Raw genomic sequence first — 26,235 nt, 5'->3', positions numbered from 1 at the left:
CATCTCCCACCCAAAAGTCTTCCCAAAATAGGATTTGATCACCACTGCCCAGTTTCCAGCGAAATTGCTTATTGACAGCAACCATGCTGCTGTGATGAATAATAATAGATCTTAAGTCAGACCACCAAGAGGAAAAAATCTGCTTAGGAGGGCCCTCTTCCAAGCCTCTCCAACCCCTGTACTTTGAGGTGAGTATTCTGCTCCATAGATGATCTTGTTGCTGGAACATCAACCATTTCCACTTCATAAAAAGAGCTCTATTAAAAGCCATCCAGATTGGGTCTATTCAAGGAAGGTTCTGCAAATCTGCCTTGGAAGTGCTGGAGAATTGCAGCCTTAACCACAATAGGGTTGTCTACTCATCTACCCTCAATGTGCAACCCTCTCAAGGCATTTCTTCTTCTGCTAAAGTTTATAATTTTGTGAAAATAAGAGGTGTTGCCATCACCCTCTATGATCCACTTGCTTCTAGACTTCTTTTTTTTTGCACAGCAAAAATCAATATTATATATTATGAGTAATACAGTACTAGTTGTGCTGCAGATAGGATAAAATGTACAAGGCAAAATTGCCTAACCCATCTGAAAGTTACATTATGGCATTAGCTGAAGCCAAAAGGAAACTCCCCCTAAGACAACTCCTCCCTCAAGCTAGTGGACCATTGATTAAAATGAATATGGAAGTCTTTGTCCATACATTTTAACCATGCCCATGTATGGAATAAAGCTTCATCCATGACTTTTTCGGAGTTGAAAATCTGGTTATTAAAAACCATTGAATTTCTATGCTTCCAAATAGTCATGGATAAAGCTATCCAAAGCACTGCCCATCTATTGTCTATATATCTTTTGCTACTCCAGCTTGAGAATTGTATGAAGTGATCTTTAGGATCAGTGGGGAAAGGGCCCACTCTATCAACCCATCTCAAAGCCTCCCACCAAAGACTCCTAGTTCTTGTGCAAGAGAACATGACATGACCAACAGTTTCCTCCTCTATGTGGCGTCCCTAAATTAATGACTGGTTTAATAGTAATAATTTAAATAACAAAAACCATGGTAAATTTTTTTTTTCTTTTTCTTTTTCATTTCTTTCTCTTTTCACCATAACTAGGTTTAGAAGGAAAATCCTCACTACAGAGTCCTGAATGGCCAGTTCACAACTCTATTCGGAGTCATTTCTTTCTTACCGCTCAAAATCTCTAAACTATTTTGCTGTTTCAAAAGGAAGAATGTACCAGCCATTACTTTAGGTCGTCACATGAAAATAAAGAAATAAAATACGGTCGATAAACTCTTTTACAAATAAAGTTGCTAATGCTTTCTTTTCAAATAACAAGATCGATCATAAATGCATTCATCATTTTAAAGCTGTCCAAAATATGAGAGTTTTACAAAATACATAGTGTCATCCAGAGCAAAGGTGTCCATAGTGGTGGCTTCAGCCACATGTATACAATCATCAAATTCCTATACATCAGGTCTACCCATACAAAAACAAAAGAGTAAACCTAACAGTCAGTCCTAGATACACCCACCCTCAAAAATATACAAAACGAATCCAAAGAGCTGTCCACTAGGATGAAGAGCCTCCGCTGATTGCCATCTCCCCCGGGCCACCATCCTCCGTAGAGTCTGCCTCAGATGCCGACATGACTTCCTCGGGAGAATCCACCTCAAGAAGTGGATCCTCATCACCCTCTAGAAAGTCAAGAGCATCCACAGCAGGCTCAGGAGGTAGCTCCGCAAGATCCTCCTCAAGGTCTTCCTCGGATGACGTTACCTCGATCACTTGGACGGGCTCCACTAGACGATATGGTGTAGGCGTGGGTAGTATCCACTCCACCGTGCGCTGAAGCGTCCGTGCAGGTTCATCTGGATGCACCAAAGAAGTAGCCGTGAATCGAATGGTGCCCCGAAATCGGCACCTCGTGTTGCCTTCGAGGGTCTCCCAAGCTCCCTCTAGGCACTCCATCTCTACTCGATCACGGATTAGCTGCGCCGCCATCACGATCTACAAGAAAGAAGAGAAAGGGGTATACTCTTTCACAAGAATCTACTATGCCGCCACACAATGCTTCTCATAACCACTACATGCAATTAAAAGGGGTATTTAAGGCTTTCCATCTCTGGTAATCGATTACACAGCCTTGGTAATCGATTACCAGAGGCTAAACTTGAATAACACAGCCTCAGGACATAAAATATGCAAAAATGCACTGTGTAATCGATTACACATACCTGGTAATCGATTACTAGTGACCCCTCCCTCTGTGTAATCGATTACACAGGCTGGTAATCGATTACTAGAGGCTCCCTTAGTTTCCTGACTTCGTTTTCAAGCCTGGTAATCGATTACACCCCTTGGTAATCGATTACCAGAGACCATCTTAGCCTCCTGTCTTCAATTTTAAGCCTTGTAATCGATTACCCACCCTTGGTAATCGATTACCAGAGGCCATAATCCACATATCACACAAAATTCACAGTTGGCCAGCCACCACAAGCCCCCTTGCTTTGTGGTCTTTGTTCCTTTTATCTGTTGACTGCCAGGAGCTCGCCTGTTTAGGTACATCACAGGTTCTCACTGACCGACTATGCCCGGGTTGGGTCGGGATTGGTCAAGCTTGGTTTTGGGCAATAGCACCCCACCTGACGTCCCCAAGGTCTCCTGACCCCCGCGACATATCTCCAGGTACCACTCTGTGGTCAACAATAAAAGCAGGAAGTTTCACCCTTCAACACTTCCTCATCTCAAGCTTGTAGGATTATGGGGTACCCATCACATGTGGTACTTGGTGGCAGTCGGGCGATGGTGCACAACAAGTTTTCCACATCCACAATGCGCGCATAAACCCACCATCCCCTGTTGCCCACCTCCATCTGAGCTCACGTACTCCCACGTAGCCCATATCCTCGTTTCTCTCAACACCGGGTCCCCATCAATCCTCCCAAGCTTCCACAACATCCAAGCAAAGCAACATTCAAACAGCACAAGCTATCACAGCCAAGCAAAACAGGGCAAAGGCAGAAAACTCTGCTCAACACACCAACCAAAATCACAGCTTTTTCTCACTTAAAGACCCCAGTAACAATTCCTTCGTTCCAATTCGTTAACCGTTGGATCGACTCGAAAATTTTACTGGAAGTCTCTAGTACATAAGCCTACATTGTGACCGTTGGGATCTACTAGCAAACATCCAGAACTCATTTTACATTACTCTTTCCACAACCAGCAAATACATGGATTTTTCTGCACTTGTGCAAAATTCTGCTGCACAATTTTACAGCAAAATCTGCACAAAGAGCATATTTCGAAAACCACACTTCCCCTCATCCAATTTTTCCCAAATCAAATCCTACAAGTCCCAAATCATGTATCAATCATGTCTAAACCAAAGTCAAGCTTCAAACCACAGCAACACAAAATCTAGGTGTCCAAAACCCCTCATTTTTAATGGATTTTCTAGGTTTGAAAAGTGAAATTTAGAATGAGGTAAATTTGAAGCAAACTCTCATCTCACACCAGTCCATAACATCAATCTAAACTTGCTCAAACTGGATTTACACCTAAAATTCCACCGAATCAAAATTTGACTCCTCAACACCCAAATTTGCCCTAGAAATGGCTCTTTGTTCACTTGGTCATTTGTTTTTCTCCCTAGCACAGTCCAAGCTTTCTCCCAAGTCCTAAATGACATTTCAAGCTAGTATTAACTCACTTTAACCTCCATTTACCAGAGAATTTAGACTTAGCCTTCCAACCCTCAAAGCCTCACTCTTTTTCCACTCATAACACCACATTCTCACTTTCCAACCCTAGGTTAACTCTACCTTTCATCTCTAACAGTTTTCCATGAGCAATTTCAGCATATAAACATCACAAACATCATCACAAAAACCCTAAAACAGAATGGGTATGTTTAACTCATCCAAACATGGCAATTTCAACAAACTTTCAACAAGAGTCTTCACAAATAACCATCATGAAGCAGAAAACTAACAAAACTACCCATCATATCTCCCAAAACCCCATACCCACGAAAATCAAAGGAGAAAGAAGTCCACCCAAACCTGAAATTTCGAAGTCCCACTCGTAGCCACGCACTTCACGACTCCAAAAATGCCCTCCTTTCGCGATTTGGAGCAGAAATGAGCACCAAAGGTTGGAGCTTTGTTGGGGTTTCAATGGAGAATGGAGGAGAAGGAAAAAGCAACGTGAGGAAGAGGGAGAGCTTCTGAATTTTTTCTGCTTTGGTTGAGTGAGGAGAGAGAAAAGCTTTTTGGTTTTAAATAAAAAAGGGTTTTCTCTTTTTCTATTATTTTATTATAAACTATGCCACATGTCTCCATTTGAGTGGAGCAAGAAGGGCCCACTTTCTCTTTTGATTATGACCCATACTCAGCCACAAAAAGTGAGAAAAACCTGACCTTTGAAACGCTAAAATCCTGCCTCGGTTTGCATGTTGTTTCTCTGGTTCCAATTCCTCGCGTTTCTCTATGTCCGTCGGGGCCAGTTTTCGAAAGCAAGCAATATATATATCAAAATGCTCAGAATAGAACCCCGAGCGTGGTTCAGAGGTTGGTTTCGTTAAATTTTAAGTTGCACGCAAAACGATGATTTTTAAACTAATTAATTAAGAATTAACCCATAACCTCCCAGTTATGGATTTCTCTTCCTTAATTAGTCTAACCCGCGTATCTTGCCCCCACTATTCCTACCCTTACCAAGAACATATATGCATATACACTGAATAATACTTATATATATAATCATTCAAAATACATCGTTTCCAAAAATTTCGGGTAGAAATTTCCAGGATGTTACACTCTACATCGCATAAAGGACATGAGTACGATGGTAGAAACACCTGCCTCCTTCTTAGGTTTGCCTTAGTAGGCAATCTGTTTTTAAAAATTCTCCAAGAGAAGGCAGCTGCTCTTGGAGGAATTTTCAGGTTCCACAAAATCCTGGAGGCATTGTCTTCATAATCAGAACTGCCATCTTCCATGAGTAGGTTGTATGCTGACTTTGTAGAATAGGACCCACTAGGATCAGCCCTCCAAGTGAGATGATCCAGTCTAGAAAGGTGAATCTGAACCCCATCAATCTCGTCCATGAAAGCTGCCACCATATCAATTTCATGATCGAAGAAATTTCTCCTCCATTGTATCTGCCAGTCCCACCTATTATCAACATGATGACCCATTAAGCTGACAGTAAGGTCCTGTTGCTGACTCACCTGATATAAAACAAGGTATTTCTCTTTGAGGGTTAAGTCATCTGCCCTCCATTTATCTTTCCAAAACTTTATTTTGGTCCCATTACCCACCTTCCACCTCAAGTTATTGATCAAACTACTGTGATGCTACTGCTGGAAAATAGATTTTAAGTCCTTCCACCAAGGAGAGATGTCTGCACTGCCTCTACCATATAATAAGGCATGCCATCCTCCATATTTAGACACTAAGGTTCTTGCCCAAAGCTGGTGCGGATTATTTGCCAGCTGCCAACCCCATTTGCCTAACAGTGCCTCATTAAACTTGTTCAAATCTTTGATTCCCAATCCACCTCTGACTTTTGGAAGACAAACCGTATCCCATTTGACCCAAGGGATCTTAGATATGTCATTGTCACCACCCCAAACGAAGTTTCTTTGAATAGATACTATTTTCTGAACTACTTTTTTGGGAATTCTGTAGAAAGACAGCAAGTAAATAGGCAATGCTGTCAAAACAGAATTGATAATGGTAATTCTGCCCCCCATGGAGAGACATCTATGCTTCCAAGATGCTGGCTTGGTCTCAAACTTGTTGATGATAGGCTGCCAAACACTCCAACATTTTGGACTAGACCCCACTGGAATTCCAAGATACAAGAAAGGAATATCCATCTGTCTGCAATTAAGAAAATGGGTTGCATCTCTACACCATCCCTCAGATTTGCCCAAACATCCAAACTGACTTTAAGCATAATTGATTTTGAGACCTGAAACCATCTCATAACATGACAAGATGGACTTTAAAACTCTAACATTGGCCGAATGTGCAGTTCCAAAAACCAGAGTGTTATCTGCATATTGCAGAATATTGATATCTTCCTTCAAACTTCCCACTTGATAGCTGCTGAACAAGTTCTTGGATATGGCTGTCCTCATTAGTCCTGTAAGACCTTTTGCTACTAAGTTAAATAGGAGGGGAGCAAGGGGATCTCCCTGCCTTAATCCTCTCTCGGGAACAAACTCCGAAGTGGGACTGCCATTGATTAAAATGGATACTGATGCAGTAGCAAGACATCCATGGATCCAGTTTCTCCACCTTTCACAGAATCCCATCCTCACCATCATATAATTGAGAAATCCCCAAGAGACCGAGTCATAAGCTTTTTCGAAGTCAACCTTGAAAAACATGCAAGGTTTATTTTTTGATTTAGCTTCAGCTATAACCTCATTAGTAATCATCACTCCATGCATAATATGCCTTCCTTTCATAAAGGTTGTTTGCCTTTCATCAATGAGGTGAGGTAACACAAGGGCTAATCTATTAGCCAAGAGCTTGGATACAACTTTATAGACACAACCTATAAGAGAGATTGGCCTATAGTCATTAAGAGCTTGGGGATCCTTGAGCTTGGGGATAAGGGCTATGAAGGAAGCATTGCTTCCTTTTGGGAAAGAAGCATTAGTATAAAACTCATCCAAGAACCGCATAAAGTCAGGCTTCAAAATCTTCCAAAGCTGCTTGATAAAGTTGAAATTAAGGCCATCCGGGCCAGGACTTTTATCACCACCACAGTCCCACACAGCTGAGGTAACTTCTGCTTCAGTAAATCTGGCCACAGGGGCTTCTTTCTCACTTTGGCCAAGGGAAGGTAGTTGCACACCATCTATTGTTGGTCTGTTAACATTCTGCTCAGAGAATCTATCTTTAAAATGATTAAGAGCCTCATTTTTAACCCTACTAGGGTCCTGAACCCACACCCCTTCAATGATCAAACCTTGTATAGCATTTTGTCTTCTTCTGTGATTTATCAGTTTATGGAAGTAAGCTGAATTTCTGTCCCCTTCCTTTAACCATTTCACTCTAGCCTTTTGCCTCAACATGGATTCATAGGCATTAGCTGCATGCCAAAGTTGATCATGAAGAGACTTCTTGAGCTCCACTTCAGGTTGAGTCAAGATTCTGCCAGAAATACCAGCCTCCAAAGCATTCATCTCTCTCTTTAGATCCTGAATTTTCTTAGCATTCATAAGTTTGTTGGATAAGCTCCACTGTCGTATGCAAGCTTTAATGAACTTCAACTTTTGCTTGAATGCATAACCTCCCCACCCACTAGGGTGATAATTGCTTCTAGACTTCTGTCTCACTATTGATTCATGAAGAAAAGACTGCTCCCATAGGTCAGCCTGTGTCCTCTTGAGCTCTTGGACTTGCTGATCAGAGGGGTGAGGTGTTAGAGAGTTCTCCAGATCATTCAACTTTTTCTGTGTTTGCTTCACCTTGCTGCCCAAATCTCCACAGTTATCTCTGCTCCAAGTTTTTAGCCTATGCTTGAGGTTCTGAAGTTTGCATTTTAATGCATAACCCCCCCATCCCATAGGCTGATTTGCAGACCAGCAGTCCCTGACCACCTTAGTGTAATCCTTATTAGACAGCCAAGCATCAAAGAGCCTAAAAGGCTTAGGGACCCAATCAGTATGTTTAGAATTCATGAGAATGGGGCAATGATCTGAATAATTCCTTTCAAGGATAAATTGGGAACTATCAGGTCATTTACATAACCAATCATCAGAGGCTTCCCCACACAGGGAATATCATCTACCTCCATTGCTTCTTTTCTATCTCTGCACTCCATAGAGGAATAGTTGTGAAGAATATCTGAATTAGTTGTAGCTGCCTCCATGCCTATATTTTCTCCAAGATGCCATAAGTGATGAGCCTCTTCCAACACCTCTGCACTGCATTCAATAATGCTTTTTAGCCTCCTTTCTGCTTCCACATTACTCTGATTGCTAGCCTTATCCTAGTTGGCAGTTTGAATTGCTGAAACATCATCTCCTTGTTGAAGCTGAGGGTGATTTCCCTCATTCTGCAGGGGTCGAGCTTTAAGGAAGGAGTGTTTTTGCCATATAGTATGATTCAATTAGAACTATCAGTTTATGCCGTATACATGGTAAAATTTTGACTATGATAGGAAAAATTGCCTTATTGGCCAGAATTTGTTTATTGTTGCAGTGAAATTTTCTTTTTCTGCTGGTTTAAGTTGATTATGGATGTTGTATTTTAATTGAAATGTAGATAATAGGCTTTAAAAGGGTTTAAATACACTGTGGATAATTTCTGTATGCTTTTTTTTAGGCTTATCATTTACTATTGCTAATTGGCATTGCTCTGGAAGCTCTTTGATTATAGCAACTCCAGGTACGTTTGTACGGTCTACTATCTTTATATGTATTATGATAGACTACTATTTTGACATTTGTCGTAGCATTTATATACACATATACTGTTGTATTTGTTTGGTAGATAAATTGCTGCATTTGTTTGACTAACTTATCTAAGATCAATTCAGTATTTGTCAATAGTAATCCTCCCCTAAAGCTATCTTTGAAATCCAGCTTGTGCTGTTGACACACACACACAGGCACACACACACACACATAACCACAGACCCACACACACAGAGCCAGACACACAAAGACACACACACAGCCACAGACACACACACACACAGCCACAGACACACACACACACACACACAGATAGCCACCCACACACACACACAGCCACACACACACACCGACATAGACACACACAACCACACACACAAAAACACACACAGAGAAACACACCCACATCCACATACACACACAGCCACACACACAGAAAGACACACACACCCACACCCACATACACACACACACACAGAAACACACACAACCACACACAGAGAAACACACCCACATCCACATACACACACAGCCACACACACAGAAACACACACACACACACACACCCACACCCATACCCATACACACACACACACACACACACAACCACACACACACCCACACCCACACACAGACACACACACATAGACACCATCAGCATTTTCCTATAATTTTCAATAAATTTCCATCTTTCAATTTGTTAATCAGTGCCCTTAAGTGGTATATGTTATACATGTTTTTTTTTTTATCAGCAAAGATAAGTATATATATAGATAATTGAGTACCAGAGGTACTGAAATACAATTTTTGTTGCCCAAGCTAGTGGTTCAAGATTAGACTGAATGGAGTCTAAAAAGGAACCACAGCTAGCCCATAGACCATATTAATGAAAAGCTTCTAATCAAAAGTTCTATTCTGAGCTATTACACTATCCCTTCTCTAAGATTAATAGACCATTGGTTAAAATGACAAAAAATCCTTCTCCAAATGCCTCAGCCTAGTCCACAACAAGAAAGCTGCTTTGCCAATCAATTTGTTGTTGTCTAATGTTTCATTGGAGAATACTATCATATTCCGTTGCTGCCAAATGGTCCAGGTCACTGCCATCCACCTAGTAGCCCTTCTCCCCTCATTCAATATATCTCCATGCTGTAGAAAATGTTGTCTTGGATCTTTTGGAAAAGCTGCAGATTTGTTCACCCAGGATAATGATTCCCACCAAATACGGATGATTCTATTGCAGTGGAAAAACAAATGTCCTTCTTCCTCTTCCTCTCTGCTGCAAAATGGGCAGTGCCTATCCAATATATCTATTTGTCTCCTGTGTAAGTTTATTCTAATGGGTAGTCTATCTCTAAGAAGCCTCCATGCAAATACTACATATTTGGTTGGAATCTTCAGCTGCGACAGCTCCTCAAAAGCCCTGTCCTTGATCCCATCAACTATAGGCCCCCTCATTACCTTTTATGCAAATTGCACCAAGTAGCTCCCACTTGGATCTGCCATCCACACCCAAGCGTCTCTTCCATTTTGCTGAATAACTGACCTTTCAACATCTTTTAGGAAATTGACAGCCATTGTTATCTCATTGTCGAACAATGGCCTTCTCCAAGATAGATTCCACTCCCACTCCCCATCTTTGTACCCTCCCATCTGCTATATTAATTGATTTTGTTGTTCCAAGATTAGGAACAATCTAGGATATTTAACTTCCAATGAAACCTCATCATGTATCCACTTATCCTCCTAAAATTTAACCCTTTCTCCGCCCCCAACCCTCCATTTGAGCTCGTTGAAAGATGCAGAAGCTCAGTGGAGATATGCGTTGATGACATCATAAGTACCATTGTCAACAGAGACAAACTTTGTCAGAGCTCAGAGCTAAATGCATTGCAAATGCCTAGCAACTTTGAACTTATGTCGAAGTACACAAACCCTCATGATACACACACACATAACCCTCAGAGGAAGCTCAAGGGCAGTCATAAGGTGAGGATTTCATACCCACAGACCCTCATGATCCACACTCACACACATATACCCAACTACAATAATAAAGCATAAGCACCCTTGAAACCCAGCATTTGAAATTAGTTACATAAACAACTGCTGATGTCTATATTTATCTGTAATTGAATTTGACCTTTTGTATGTTGTTGTATGTGATCAGTGTAATTTTCTATATAAACAATTGTTGTTCATGGTGAGTGAACCTTAGATTCCCGTTTGAGACTGAATGCAATGACTCTTGCGGACAGTTTGCATTAATCATTGTATTTAGTCTTGAATTTTCCGTTTGGACAGTTTGGGGAGACTGGTATTTTTATGTTAGATTCATTCGTGAAGGTTATTATTATTTTCATTAATTTGATTAAATTTCGGTTCAATGCATTTCAAGTTGTTCTCCGAGTGCATACTTGATTATCGGGAAATTCATTTCACCGATGTCATGTCGTGTACTTGGAGACCAATGCGAAATGCTGCCGAAATTTAGTCAAATTTTTGTAAATAATGGTAACCCTGATGTTTGAAGCTAACATAAAAGACAGTTTTCCTAAATGGGATAGGGACACACCTATAAATAAAAAAGTGAGATTTTCATGCATGGAATTGCTTAGATGGATCGAAGTTGGATGAATGAAAGTCGCATGAGCCCAGAATATGAGGATGGCGTCGAGCAGTTCTTACAGTTTGCTTCAGAAAGAGGTCGATCGAATGAAGAAGGAAAATATTATTGTCCTTGCATCAACTGTTTGAATGGAAGACGACAATTACTCGATGACATACGGGACCATCTATTGTGTGATGGGATTAAGAAGAATTACACGACGTGGATATGGCATGGTGAAGTCACAGACATGCAGAGTGGGTCCCAATCTGAATTGTTTGATGTAGAAATGGGAGATCGGTTAAAGGACATGATTTGTGACCTTGGACAAGAGTCTTTCCAGCAAGCACACGCCCCTGTGTATGAAGGATTGCAGAGTGATTCTAAGAAGCCTTTGTATGCAGGGTGCAAGAATTCCTTAACCCTGTTGTCTGTTGTGTTAAGTCTGGTTAATGTGAAGGCTAGGTATGGGTGGAGTGACAAAAGTTTCACCTCACTGCTTGAGGTAGTGCACAATCTGCTTCCAGAGGAAAACACATTGCCTAAAAGTTACTATAAGGCGAAAAAGATATTGTGTCCGATGGGTATGGAGTATCAGAAGATTCATGCTTGCCCCAATGATTGCATATTGTACAGGCATGAATTCCAAGAAATGTCCAAATGCCCTATCTGTGGGACTTCACGGTAAAAAGTGAAGGATGAAGAAGAAAGTAGTTCTAATGAAAACTCCAACTAGGGCCCCCCAGCAAAGGTTTTGAGGTATCTTCAAATCATTCCAAGGTTTAAGTGTCTTTTTGCTAACGAGGACGATGCAAAAGACCTTACATGGCATGCAAATGGAAGGATTTCTGATGGAATGGTCCGTCATCCGACTGATTGCTCCCAGTGGAAGAAGATTGATGGTTTGTATCGGGATTTCAGGAATAAGCCAAGAAATCTTAGACTTGGACTAGCCAGTGATGGAATGAATCCATATGGCACCTTAAGCACCCAACACAGTTCATGGCCAGTTCTGCTAGTAATTTACAATTTGCCTCCTTGGTTGTGCATGAAGGGAAAATACATGATGTTGTCTATGATGATATCGGGCCCAAGACAACCAGGAAATGACATTGATGTTTATCTAAATCCGTTGGTAGAAGATCTGAGAAAGTTGTGGGACGAGGGGGTTGCAGTCTTTGATGCATTTCGTAAGGAGACCTTTGAAATGCGTGTAATGCTTTTTTGTACCATTAATGACTTTTCGGCATATGGGAATCTCAGCGGTTACAGTGTTAAGGGTCATCATGCATGCCCCATCTGTGAAGAAAATACAATTCACATACAACTTAAACATGGGAGAAAAACAGTCTATAGTAGGCATCGCCGCTTTCTAACACCCAATCATCCTTACAGAAGACTGAAAAAAGCTTTTAATGGAAGTCAAAAGCATGATATTGCACCGATACCGTTGACTAGTGAGTAGGTATATCAGCAGGTTCAGCACCTGAATACTGTATTTAGGAAGACCCAAAAGAAGGATAAAAGTCAGAGTTGCATATGGAAGAAGAGGTCCATTTTCTTTGATCTTCCATACTGGTGTGATCTTGACATTAGACATTGTATTGATGTTATGCATGTGGAGAAAAATGTTTGTGACAGTGTGATTAGGACGCTCCTTAACATTCAAGGCAAGACGAAGGATGGCTTGAATACCCGTCAAGATCTAGCTGATATGGGTATACGATCACAGTTGCATCCAAGGTCTGATAGGAAGAAAATTTACTTGCCCCCAACCTGCCATACTTTGTCCAAGAAGGAGAAGATAAGTTTTTGTCAGTGTCTTCGTCGAGTAAAGGTTCCACAAGGATACTCTTCAAATATTAAGAGCCTTGTGCAGTTGAAGGAGCTTAAGCTTGTAGGGTTAAAGTCTCACGATTGTCACGTGCTCATGCAACAATTGTTAGCCATGGCTATACGAGACATCTTTCCAAACAAAGTCAGGTTAGCGATAACTCGCCTGTGCTTTTTCTTCCATGCTATATTTAGCAAAGTCATTGATCCAGTCATGTTTGTTGAGTTGGAAAATGAGGCCACAATTATACTGTGCCAGTTGGAGATGTATTTTCCCCCTGCTTTCTTTGACATCATGATTCACTTGATTGTGCATCTGGTCAGAGAAATCAAATGCTGTGGTCCTGTTTATCTACAGTGGATGTACCCGGTTAAGCGATACATGAAGATCTTAAAAGGGTATACAAAGAATCTATATCGTCCATAAGCATCTATTGTTGAGAGGTACATTGCAGAAGAAGCCATTGAATTTTGTTCAGAATACTTAGAGAAGGCTAAACCTGTTGGGCTTCCTGAGTCTCGGCATGATGACAGAGTGGGTGGTAAGGGTTCAAGAGGACTGCATGTGATCACTCCAAGTGTAGAAGATTTGTTACAAGCTCACTTGGATATCTTGAACAACAGTAATGAAGTTTTGCCATACATAGTTTAGCATGAAGCTTTAGTCAAACAGAATAATCCGAAAATGTCAAAGAATTGGGTGTTGAGAAAGCATAACAAGATTTTCTGTGATTGGTTTAAAGATACAATCTTTGCAGATGAGAATGCTTCATAAACATTAAGAAAGCTAGCAGATGGGCCTAAAAGAAATGTTATAACCTGGCAAGGATACGACATAAACAGGTATTCATTTTACACAAAAGCATAAGATGACAAAAGTACAATGCAGAACAGCGGGGTCACCCTAAGGGATGAATCTCAACACTTTGCAAGTATCAATGACGCCAATCCCTGTGTAGCTTCCATCCCTTACTTTGGGTTCATTGATGAAATTTGGGAGCTTAACTATGTGAAATTTACGGTATGTGTTTTCAAATTTAAATGGGTTGACAACAACACCAGTGTGCGCACCGATGATATATGATTTACGCTGGTAGACCTAAAGAAACTTGGTTACCACAATGACCCTTTCATCATGGCAGAACAAGCTAGACAAGTATTTTACGTGCAAGACCCTTGTGATGAAAGGTGGTGCGTGGTTCTGCAGGGCAAAACAATTGGTGTTAATGTAGAAGATGATGATTCATACATGGACACCTATGTTAGTCCTTTGACCGCTCAAATCACTCGTAACGTTGTCGGAGAAGAAGAAGCTGACGACGTTCATGCTAATCGAAATGATCATGATGAAGGAGAATTGATTAACATCGTCTAATGTAATTTTCTGCAGAGACAGAGGTCACCAAAGCAAGTAAGTGACAACTACATTTTTCTCTGAGTGAGGCATCGGTTTTTTGTTTTACATGGTATCCTTAGGACTTCATACAGCTTATGTTTGTCGCCAGTTTCATCATCCACCACCCTTTTCTTCTCTGTCTTCTCACGTTTATTGTTGTTAAACCCATATTTATGCTTTCTTCCCTTCATGTCTTGTTTTATCACAACTTTAGCCGAATCTCCTATCTTCAGCACAGTTGAATCTCCTGTCTTATTCTCCAATGACACACTTTGATGGCCTGTATCTCTTGTCTTCGTATGTTCTAGTGCTTCAACTTTAGAATGCATAAAGCAATCAGAATTTTCCAGTGATCACCAAAGGCTTCTGCATCAGCATTGACACTCTCCACCCTCTTTGGTTTATGCTTCTGTGCTGCATTCCGTACTTCATCGTTATAAATCTCAGATTTATTGGAGGTTACACTAGAATGATCAGCACCAATCAGTGCTTCTTTCTCGTCTACCACCTCAATATCTTTCCTTTCAACTTTTGTTTTGTAAATTACAGTGTAGTTTACAAAAGCAAAGGTGAAACGAAAGATATTGAGCTGGTAGAGGAGGAACAGGCACGGATTGGTGCTGATCCTTCTAGTGAGACCTCCAATAAATCTGAGAATTATAAGGAGGAAGCACGGAATGCAACACAGAAGCATAAACTAAAGAAGGTAGAGAGTGTCAACGCTGATGCAGAAGCCTTTGGTGATCACTGGAAAATTCTGATTGCTCTATGCATTCTGAAGCTGAACCACTAGAACATACAAAAAAAAGAGATACAGGCCATCAAAGTGTGTCATTGGAGAATAAGACAGGAGATTCAACTGTGCTGAAGATAGGAAATTCGGCTAAAGTTGTGATAAAACAAGACATGAAGGGAAGAAGGCATAAATATGGGTTTAACAACAACAAACGTGAGAAGGTAGAGAAGAAAAGGGTGGTGGATGATGAAACTGGCGATAAACATCAACTGGATGAAGTCCTATGAAGATCCTCCTCATTTTTGAAGAGGGGAACGAGCAACAATTTGAAGGTTGTATATTCAGGAACTAAAGAATTCAAAATAGCTAGTAATAAGAGGGATTTGTTTTTGGGATTTTCTGAGCACCAAGAGCGGCTACGCAAGAAGCTTGCACTTGAGGAGGGAAGCATATTTGCAGCTAATGAACAACTTTCTTAACTATTTGTCCTTCAGATTTTACTGTTTCTTTTTGCTAATATGTAAATATAAATAGTATAAGGCTATGGCGTAAAAACATGGTCTATATTTACTTCTAAGATTGTTAGGGGTAAAAAAGACCATATCCATAAGCCATAGTCTTATACTATTTATATTTACATATTAGTAAAAAGAAACAGTAAAATCTGAAGGACAAATAGTTAAGAAAGTTGTTCATTAGCTGCAAATATCCTTCCCTCCTCAAGTGCAAGCTTCTTGCGTAGCCACTCTTGGTGCTCAGAAAATCCCAAAAACAAATCCCTCTTATTTCTAGCTATTTTGAATTCTTTAGTTCCTGAATGTACAACCTTCAAATTGTTGCTCGTTCCCCTCTTTGTTTTCTGCAATAAAGAAAATCAATATCAAAGAAAACATGGATGAAGTCCTAAAGATGCCATGTACATGTGTATTTATGAAGATATAGTATTTATATTCCATCAAGCATACATTGACTGTTGATTACATGTAATAGACTTTTTATAACATGGTTGCCCCAAATCACAATTAAAAAGCACAACTACCAATCTTTCAGAGTCCTTTGGTTAATTTATCTTCTCTCCTTCTGTGGTGGGGTTTTGTTTAATAATATTATACTTTTGCCTTCCAAAAAAAACTTATGATTGATCCTTTTTTCATTAATCCTATTTTGTATGTTATTGTATAAAAGATCATGGGTTCTCCACCTGCCTCCACTTCTCCTCCTCCTTCTCCTCCTCCTCCTCCTCCTACTTCGGACGCATCGGCTTCGCCCTCTGCCGTGAAGCGGACACGCAAAGTCTCACGTCTACGATTGTTGTCCACTAGACCACCTAGTGCTGAGAGACCAGTGGTGCATGTTGATCCTGCTACCAGGAAGGCCGACGGTCCCCACAGGAAGAAATTAAAAACATATTTGGGGATTGTGGCACATGATAAGGTGGACATCACCTACGGGAACTGGAAGGAGGTCCCTACTGCTCAGAAGGACCTGATTTGGGAGGATATTTAGGTATTTCTCTTTTCTTATTTGATTTTGTTTAATTAATAGCCAAAAAAAACATTATTGTAACAAATAAACTTTATTTGATGTTGTCAGGCGGAATTTGATATCCCAAAGGCTTCTGATAGTAGGACGAAAAGGAAGTTACTACAGATCGTGGGGGAGAGATGAAGGCAGTTTAAATCAGACCTCACGAGGAAATGGGCCCCTGCAGCCGATCAGGACGGTGTCGAGGACACTGTCTGTGAGAAATACGGCATCAGCAAGGAAAACTAGGCCCAGTTTTGCCAGACTCGCAGAGACCCTTCTTGGGAGGTATGTTCCTTGCCATTTAAGTTGTTTTTCATATTAAACAAGATGTTGTTATACTTCATTCTACCCATTTCAAACATTATTGTTTAATTTTTTCTGGATGTCCGCATGAAGGCACATGCCATCCAGAAGCAGAATACTGCCCCCCACGTTTTGTCTCGTGGGGGTTATGATTATTTGGAGCAGAAACTCTTGGCTGAGAAGACGAAGAAGAAGCTGGAGGAAGTTGCATAGTCAGGAAGCGTTGATGGCGTCATCGACCCTCCATCCCCGGTCAGACGCCACGTGAAGTGGAAGATGGCCCGCACGAAGAAGACATGGGAGATGACGACTGAGGCCGCAAAGGAAATCGCTGAGAAGATTGTAAGTCATTTTCAACTAAACATTACAATTATGTTTCAATATTTTGAGAATGCCATGTACCACTGTGTGTTTTCTGTACAGGATTCGTTTGAGGAGCAGGCCACACAGGGATCGTTCGTCCCCCATGGACGTCAGGATGTTCTCGCCGCTGCTATTGGACGTCCAGAGCACCCTGGACGTGTCCGTGCTGCTGGAGCCGGTGTCACCATCAAACAATACTTTGGATCGGCTCCACGGACGTCTCATAGTGCTTCCTCCCTGCCTCCTGACGAATTACAGCAGCTGACCCAGTAGATCAGGGACCAGCTAGAGAAGTCCATCATAGAGAAAGTGCCAAGGCAGGTCATGGCATCCTTCAGCCAGCTTTAGTCGCAGATGCAATCTCAGGGACTTGCAGTGCCTCCTGAGCCTCTGGTTGGTCCCTCAGGTCCTCGAGTGAGCACAAAGGGGAATTGTGTTGATCCCTCAGGAAACGATCCTGAGACGGGTGACTTTGACAGGTGCGGCTTGTACATAGAAGCAGATCCTGCCCGCCTGGTTGCCATGGGGAGAGTTTATGAGGGATCCACTGTTGTTCATAACACTCCTTTGTTGCCTGGCCAAGTAAAGGTGAGTGTGGAGGAGGTTACAGATGCAGATGCTCCAGTTCCTGTACCCACTGATGAGGTTTCCTTAGTGGGGCAGGCACTTCACACGTTCCTTGCTTGGCCGACACATCTGGTCAAGTCTTTATCACAGCAGGTACTTATTGTCCTTACTATATGTTTATTCTTTTTAAATTAATTCATTAAGCTTGCCTCAAATTAGGCTATTTAAATTTGTTTCATGAACAGGTAGCTGTGTCTCCGGCAAAACCACCTCCGAAGCCCGATCCGGAGGTCGATGATCCGCTTTATCTGATGACATTGATCATCCCAGAGCTTTTCTTGAGGCCTTATCAGGTTAGATGGGATGCCACCGTGTTCGGGGTCTTTAATCCAGATTTCCCCCTCTACATAAAGCACGAATACCTCTCTGAAATCGCACACGGTGGTCAATGTCTCAGCATATCAGTGTTACAGTTATGGATTTTGTAAGTCTTTATATAAAAGGCTTTTAATTACCTAAGTTATGGCTTTCAATTCATAAATATTTAACTTTGACTTAACATAAACAGGCATCTCACTGAAACATGTATGCGAGTGGGGAATTCTGATATCTATGGATTCCTCGAGCCACAGTCCATTTAGAGGTCTGGGCAATCGCAGTTTGAGTCTGAAAGTTTCATAAAGAGTTGGATGCAGAGTTCACAACGCGATGTCTATCTTGGAGCCTACCTAAATGGGTAAGTCACAAAATAACTAAATTTAATTAATGTTTACTAATGTACTAACCCATTATAGGTTCCACTGTAGCGGACACTGGTAGGTGGTGGTCATCCTACCCAAGGAACACCTAGTTGTCTGGTTTTGTTCATTGCATAACAGGCCAGACAACTACCTTAAGGGGATTATTAATTAATAGGTTAGTGTTCTTTTCAATACATTTGCATTGTAATACCTCAACGTACAACACCAGTTTTTAATTGTTACTCATATGGAACAGTGCTATCAAGGGTCTTGATGATGCACCACAACCTAAATCAAAGGCTTCTGCTAGGTGGATTGTCGTCAAGGTACGTCATTTACATAAAACTTCCACTTATATATATTTCTTTATGTGTCTGTACACTAGTTGTTTAATTAATATCCAAATTTCATTATGTATTTAGTGTAATAGACAAAAAGGAAGTACTGAGTGCGGCTACTATGTGATGCACTGGATGTCCACCATCATTATAGGAACTTTTAGGAATAATTGGGAAGCGGTAAGTTTATTTCAAACAAAATCGATTTATTTATAATTTGTATTACATTATTAATTTATTATGATTTATTTTATCATGCAGTATTTTAACGATCCTAGACCATTGGAGCCAGAGAGATCAGGCCTAGGATTTAGGGACATTATCTTTTGCTTTAATTTACTTTGGTTTAACATTTTTTACATTTTCTATGTAACATGAACATTGAATTCATTTGATGATTGTTCTTTATGATAAATCAATTATTTGATGTTTATTATCATTAAAACTGCTTGAAAGCAGAATAAAATGTTTATTTCCTGTGAATTGGGCCTAAAATTGCATTTTACAGGTACAATTTTGGGTTTATTGTAAAAACAGAAAGTATATATAAAAAAATATACTTGAAAACAATATCGGTTATTAACAAAAATCGATGTTAATATCATAAACAACATCGGTTATTTACAAAACCGATGTAGATATGAACCTTAACATCGGTTGTAATAGAAAACCGATGTTAACGTATGTATATTAACATCGGTTATTTATGTATAACCGATGTCAGCGTTTGTATTTTAACATCGGTTATCTGTAGATAACCAATGCCAACTCTTGTACATTAAGATCGGTTAGTTATAAATAACCGATGTGAACATTTGAATATTAACATCGGTTATGTACACATAACCGATGTTATACACAAAGAACTACATCAAATAAGTGTATGCATCATCAACGTTAACATTGATTTTCAAAACCGATGTTAATGAAATATATTAACATCGGTTTTACTGGAAAACCGATGTCAATGTTCATCAAGCGTACAGTTTTTTTGTTGTTGTTCAATGTGTTTAACATCGGGTATTTAGAGAACCGATGTTGTCATATACATGTTAACATCGGTTCTCCAAAACCGATGTTAACATTGATACATTCAACATCGGCACTTTCAACATCGGTTTTAGAACCGATGTAGAATGTTCTAAATAACCGATGTTGAAAATGTATTTTCTAATAGTGACTCTAAAAAGTACATAAGGGCCTTCCTCCTGATTTAAGTCCAACCAAAAAAATATTTTAAAACGTAGACTCTATCTATGAACTATACAAAACACACGACTCCTCGATTATTCTCAAAATAATTTTAACTCGTCTTCCCTCACAATGATTAAAGTTTTGAAACTAGTTATTCTCTATGACATGAACATTCAATAAACAAAACAAGCTAGATAGTTAAAAAAAAACAAAACTTGTGGAATTTTGATTTCCTATTATATAATTAAGGCAATGGTTATATTCCTTTATCTATCTATATGATTAACGTGAAAGGGTCAAGATATAGAGTTTGGTAACAAATCAACTAAATAAGTAAAAGCCAATGGGATGAAAGGCAAGGCACAAGGAGTTCATAAGTCAAAGGGAACATAATTGTATAATGTCTACAACACCAAATTCATAACTCAGCGTCATTGCACTTTGTAAAATTCTTAAAAGCATGGATTGTCACAGTAATTAAAATGTGTAGTTAAAAAAATTTGTTTAAATCCCTAAATACCATCAAAAGGGGACCAATACAAACTAACAATCAAACGTCTAAATTAACAATGAAAAACAGAAATTGTCATGCAAGAAAAAGAATGTCTCACCCCCTCTTAGCGTACATCCATCCTTATTTAATTTCATCAATTCACGCTAATTAGAAAAAAATCTTAATTTCTAGGGTTTAAACTCAACACAAGAACACATCAATTTCACAACAATTTTGCATTAGGACATTAATTGGTCTGTCAAACATAGTTAATTCGCGATTAGAAGCATAAGAACATGATTGAATTTCATTAAACAACCCAAAATTGATCCTCTAGGGATCCCTACACATGTTCATTCTAATCTCCAAGTTTGAGTAACTCATCCCTTACCTCAAGGTAGTCATTCAAGTGTATTCCATTAGCAATGGTGGTGTTTTCAGTGCCCTCTAGGATTCCCCCTCTGGTTGCTTTGTTAGGGTTTTGTTTGAAGCATAAGAGAAAATAAGCAGAGAACATAGAAAATGTTTTGCAAAACTGCTCTCAAGGATAAAAGCATCTTTATATAGTGAGAAATCTAATGACTTAATTCTTATTCCTTTTTTTCTTGTTTATTTTATTAATTGTAAAAACACTATTTTCTCTCTTTTAAATAAATAATAAATAGATAAAGACACCCCTCTCTTATTTTCTGAAACTCACTATTCTAAAAACTCATATTTATTATTCATTCGAACCTCTATTTTTATTTAAATAAAAACACAATTGTAATTAAAAAAAAAAACCCTTTTGATTAATTTTACAAAAAATGAGGTGTGGCAATAACAACATTGAGTGAGCTAACTAAGATGACAATTACCCAACTCCCTCAAGACCTCATAGCGGACATTTTGTCGTTGTTTTTATTTTTGGTGAAGTTAAAATTAGATTTTAAAATTTAATTAAATAAATATTTGAAAGTGAAAATTTTCATTTGATGGAAATTGAACTACTCTATTTAAACAAGGAAATTGAAATACATGAAATTTAAATTACTTTGTTGGAACAAAATATTTAAAAATGAAAGAAATTCAATTGTAAGTAATTCAAATATCATGCATTTTAATTGCTTTGAATGTTAAAATTCTCCATCCAAAGTCCAAATACAACATTAGTGTACAAACCAAGTTTTAAAAACAGATCAATCGTTGATAGGGTTGAGGTCCTGGATTTATGGGTCACTAGTCGACATAATGAATTAGTAGTTGAACCACACAAATCAGTATAAGTAACATAAGATATAAAAAATATATTATTTGTCATAAGTTTAGTAATTAATTATGATAATTTGGTTGTAAGTTGAACCACTAAACAAATTTTAGGTTTTTTATTGAACTTTTGAGAGCATCATATTTTCGTTTTGTATTTTTATTAAATTTTTCATTTTTTAAACTAATTAATTTCGGTTTAATTAGGTTCACTAAATTAGCTTACTAGTTCAACCGAACTAGGTTACTGGTTTAACCATTGATTGATCGGACCAAATTGGGACACATATGATCAGACTTGGTTAACTGCATGACTTATCTCCCTTTCCTTACTTCTTGCAAGGGTTGATTCTAACCCTGGTCCCTATAGCTATTTGTAACACATAGAACAACTAAACCAAGTTAATTATTTTGTATGGTAGTAACATATATATATATAGGTGGTTGAGATTAAAATATTTAAAAATCAAAATTAAAAATAATACAACCATTAAATCTCTAAACCATTCGTCAAACAAATCATGTCCTAAAATATTTAAATTAGCGTTAACCCATCACCATCACCATGATTGTCACCACCTTTGCTGGTATGATCGTTGCTATATTCACCACCTCCACCGCCATGATCATCGTCATCATCAAAGATGGCGCTAGTGAAGACGACAACGATCATGGCAGCAATGGTAGTGACAATTGATGACAATTGATGACAATGGCAGCAATGGTAGTGACAATTTGATGATATAGTAAATTTTAATTTGAATTTTTAATATTTTAATCTCACACGTTTATTATTTTTAATCATAATAATTACAAGGTTAAATATGATTTTAGTCCTCCAAACATTGTCTTTTGTATATTGGATTTAGTCCTTCAAAAATAATTCACTGCATTTGGTCCCTAAAATTTTCAAAATTCTTCTATTAAATCCTTTATTTAACTTCGTTATATTCTTTTTCATGCAAGTTACCTTGACGGCCTATTGTAGATAATGTGACTGAAATTCAATTTATTATAGTCAATGCACCTACCCATGTTTCTTTCCAATGATAAGTTCCACCAACATCAGAGGTAATATATGAATTTGATTGTATGTACTTCTTGTTTGAAAGAATATAGTTGTATTTTTTTTCCTGTCCTTGCAGTGAATGCTAATGCTAGTAATGTAAAGGTGAAGGCAATGATGAGAGACCATGGCAAGTCTACCATTGTTGGAAACCAATTTTTCACCTTTAGATACAGTCGCTTTTAAATGAACGCCAATGATTTTTTCTTCATTTTTACCTTCTTTCTTTTTCATTTTCCCCCTATTTCACAAATTGTATTAGTTCTCGAATCTATAATGCTTTTGTTTAATTAATCAACTTTTTTTGTTCTATTTGCATTTTGGAGTTATAAATATGATGATTTTTTTGTTTATTTTAGCTTGCAAGTAATTTTGATTAGACCATATTTTTTAGAGGTTTGATCAATTTTGTTTTTGGATTCATTGCTAGCTCTTCTTGTTGCTTCTTTAGAGGAGAAAAAAGAAGGAATGGTATATCGAGAAAGGAATGAAATAAATTAGAAAAAAGTAAAAAATTCTGAACCATCAAATTAAAATTGAGAAAATCTAGGGTTCATATTAAATTTTCCACGATGGAAGACTTGTTATGGTTTCCCACCGTAGCCTTTGCCACGACAATGCTAACGTTAGAATGCTTAGTGCAGTCAAGTGAATGCTAATGTTAGTAATTAAAATACTACGCTCCTCTATTATTCTTTTTATTTCCCAAATCCCAAATCTCTCTGAACCAGATTTCCTTCCGTCATCGACATCGTCAAAGCAGTGTTTGGCTTCTCTAGATAAAGCGATCAAAGTGCTTTTTCCTTAGAATTTTTGTTTGAGAAAAGTCAAACCTTGATTGAACTCCAAACTCTTGAAATCACACCATTACTAACATCAGGTTTCATTCCGTCAATCTTGATCCCGTGAGTTCATTTATGTGTTTTTGCTTCTTATTGTTAATTTTCCTTTTTGCATTCTAGTGTTCTAGGTTTGGGTTTAATTTTTTTGTTATCCATGCTTGTCCAAAATCCGCACATGTCCTTGTTGAAAAGTATGTGTATTGTTCTTCTTGCTGGCTAGGGTTTTGAAATAACAACATTGGGTGACCCAACTAAGATGGCAATGGCCCAGCTCCCTCAGGACCTCATAGAAGAAATTTTGTCATGGCTTCCCGTCAAATCTCTTATGCGTTTCAGGTGTGTTTCTAGGACTTGGAATTCCCTCATCTTCCAAGCACACTTTGTCAAATTGAACCTTCAAAGGTCATCTAGAAACACCCATGTCCTATTAAGGTGTCAAATTAATACTGTGTTTGAAGATATGAGGGATCTCCCAGGCATCGCCCCATGCTCTATATGTAGTTTACTTGAGAACCCATCATCCACTGTTGACAATGGTTGCCACCAGCTAGACAACAGATACTTATTTATAGGTTCCTGCAATGGGTTGGTTTGCTTGATTAATTTGGTTGCTAGAGGTGAATTCAGTGAATACCGGGTCTGGTTTTGTAACCTGGCCACAAGGATCATGTCTGAAGATTCACCACACTTATGTCTTCGCTCATGCAATTATAAACTTTGGTGGTATCAAGTGAAGTGTGGGTTTGCTTATGATGATCGGAGTGACACTTACAAGGTGGTGTTAGTCCTTTCGAATATTAAGTCACAAAATTGGGAGGTGAGAGTTCACCGCTTAGGTGACACTCATTGGAGAAAGGTTTTAACTTGTCCAGCATTCCCCATTTTGGGAGAAAAATGTGGACAACCTGTGAGTGGCACTGTTAACTGGTTCGCAATTCGCAAGTTGGGTTTTGATTACGAATGGGAAACTGTCACCGTCGATCAATTAGTAATTTTTTCATATGATCTAAACAAGGAGACATTCAAATATTTGCTGATGCCGAATGGTCTTTCTCAAGTTCCCTGTGGCCCTGAACTTGGGGTATTGAAGGGCTGCTTGTGTCTTTCTCATGTTCACCGGAGAACCCATTTTGTTGTTTGGCTAATGAGGGAATTTGGAGTTGAAAATTCTTGGACTCAATTGTTGAATGTAACTCTTGAGCTTCTTCAAGCCCCTCTGCCCTGTGTAATACTGAAGCCTCTGTGCATCTCTGAAAAAGGTGATGTCCTGTTGCTGGCAAATTATATATCTTTAAAATTTATTCTCTATAATAAGAAAGATAATAGAATAGTCTATACTCAAGATTTCAACAACCAAGTGCCAATGTCCTCCCATGATTATATTCAAAGCTTGGTGTTGCCATATGGAAATTAAGGTACTGTACGTTTGCTTATATGAGTTTATGCTAAATTATGTAAGTGTTTTCAGAATCTTACCATTTATTGTATGCACATGACAGATTGTGTGGATATTTTGGGTTGTTCCTTACTTTGCTGGATGGTTCTATTGGCTATTGCTAATTGTGTGTATGCTTTGGTTTTGGCTGCATTATCTTTTCCTGGCTCATACTTTGTTCTCATCTCCTTTAAATCCTCATAATTTTCTCTTGCAGTAGAATCTTATTTTTTAGGGAAAATATTATGTTGGAAACCTAAAATGTAGGCTAAAATGTAAATTTTATCTCTTTATCATGATTTTACTCCTCTAATTTTTAAATTGAGACATTTCGTTTCACTTTTAAACAATCTGCGATTTTAATTCACGTAACCAATATCTAAAGTTAACTATGTACATTTTGTTGACACATGTCGTAGATTTTTTGTAATTATTTAGTTCGTGTGTCATTCAGCGATTGAATTTGGTCATAAGAATTAAAGTTATGAATTTTTTTAAAGTGAAAGACGAAATTTCTCAATTAAAAAATCAGGAAGCTAAAATCATGATTTTTTTTAAAGTGGGAGATGGATGACTGAATTAAAAAAATAGTGAGGCTAAACTTGTGGTTTGAAAAGATAGAGCAACAAAACATGAAATTTAGCAACAAACTAAATAAAATGGCTTGAATAACTTTTACTACCGGTAAAATAAGCCACATCTTTATTTTACTACCCGCTGTCACATTTTTGCTCGACTTTACTACCCGCCGTTAGCGATGATCTATTAATGTGTTCAACTATACAATCACTTCATCAATGATGTGATACTCTACTAGTCTATCTTGTTCTCACTTAACGGATCCTTACTAACCAGATATGGAGGAGAGTTAACGATGGAACCAATTAGTCACACTTTTTGTACATGTAGAGACTAAATTCAAAATTTTCAACTTTTAAGGATCAATTTGTCAGTATTTTACACTTTCAGGGATCAAAATAGGTATTTATTCTCAAATTCAATTATATTTTCAAGTATTAAAAATATACTTAATTCAAAAGAAAAGTAAAGAAACCTTACAACAAAGAGATCCATATAACCAAAAGGTGAATCCAGCTGATGC

At 38.6% G+C, this 26,235-nt stretch overlaps 2 protein-coding genes across 2 annotated transcripts; one reads left to right on the top strand and one right to left on the bottom strand.

Moving 5' to 3' along the window:
- Nucleotides 1-9,407: 9,407 nt before the first annotated feature.
- LOC114398554 lies at nucleotides 9,408-9,905 on the bottom strand. Its single transcript, XM_028360739.1, has one exon. The coding sequence runs from the start codon at nucleotides 9,903-9,905 to the stop codon at nucleotides 9,408-9,410; it is 498 nt and encodes a 165-aa protein (XP_028216540.1).
- A 13,771-nt stretch (nucleotides 9,906-23,676) lies between these two features.
- LOC114398937 (F-box/kelch-repeat protein At3g23880-like) lies at nucleotides 23,677-25,257 on the top strand. The gene is made up of 2 exons (XM_028361021.1): nucleotides 23,677-23,761; nucleotides 23,919-25,257. Exon 2 carries the CDS (start codon nucleotides 23,955-23,957, stop codon nucleotides 25,110-25,112), a length of 1,158 nt encoding a protein of 385 aa, XP_028216822.1. The 5' UTR covers nucleotides 23,677-23,761; nucleotides 23,919-23,954; the 3' UTR covers nucleotides 25,113-25,257.
- The last annotated feature ends 978 nt before the right edge of the window (nucleotides 25,258-26,235 follow it).

The sequence above is a fragment of the Glycine soja genome, chromosome 19, assembly GCF_004193775.1.
Source record: "Glycine soja cultivar W05 chromosome 19, ASM419377v2, whole genome shotgun sequence".
In the NCBI taxonomy this organism is placed as follows: domain Eukaryota; kingdom Viridiplantae; phylum Streptophyta; class Magnoliopsida; order Fabales; family Fabaceae; genus Glycine; species Glycine soja.
This window is presented reverse-complemented; position numbering and strand designations above follow the sequence as displayed.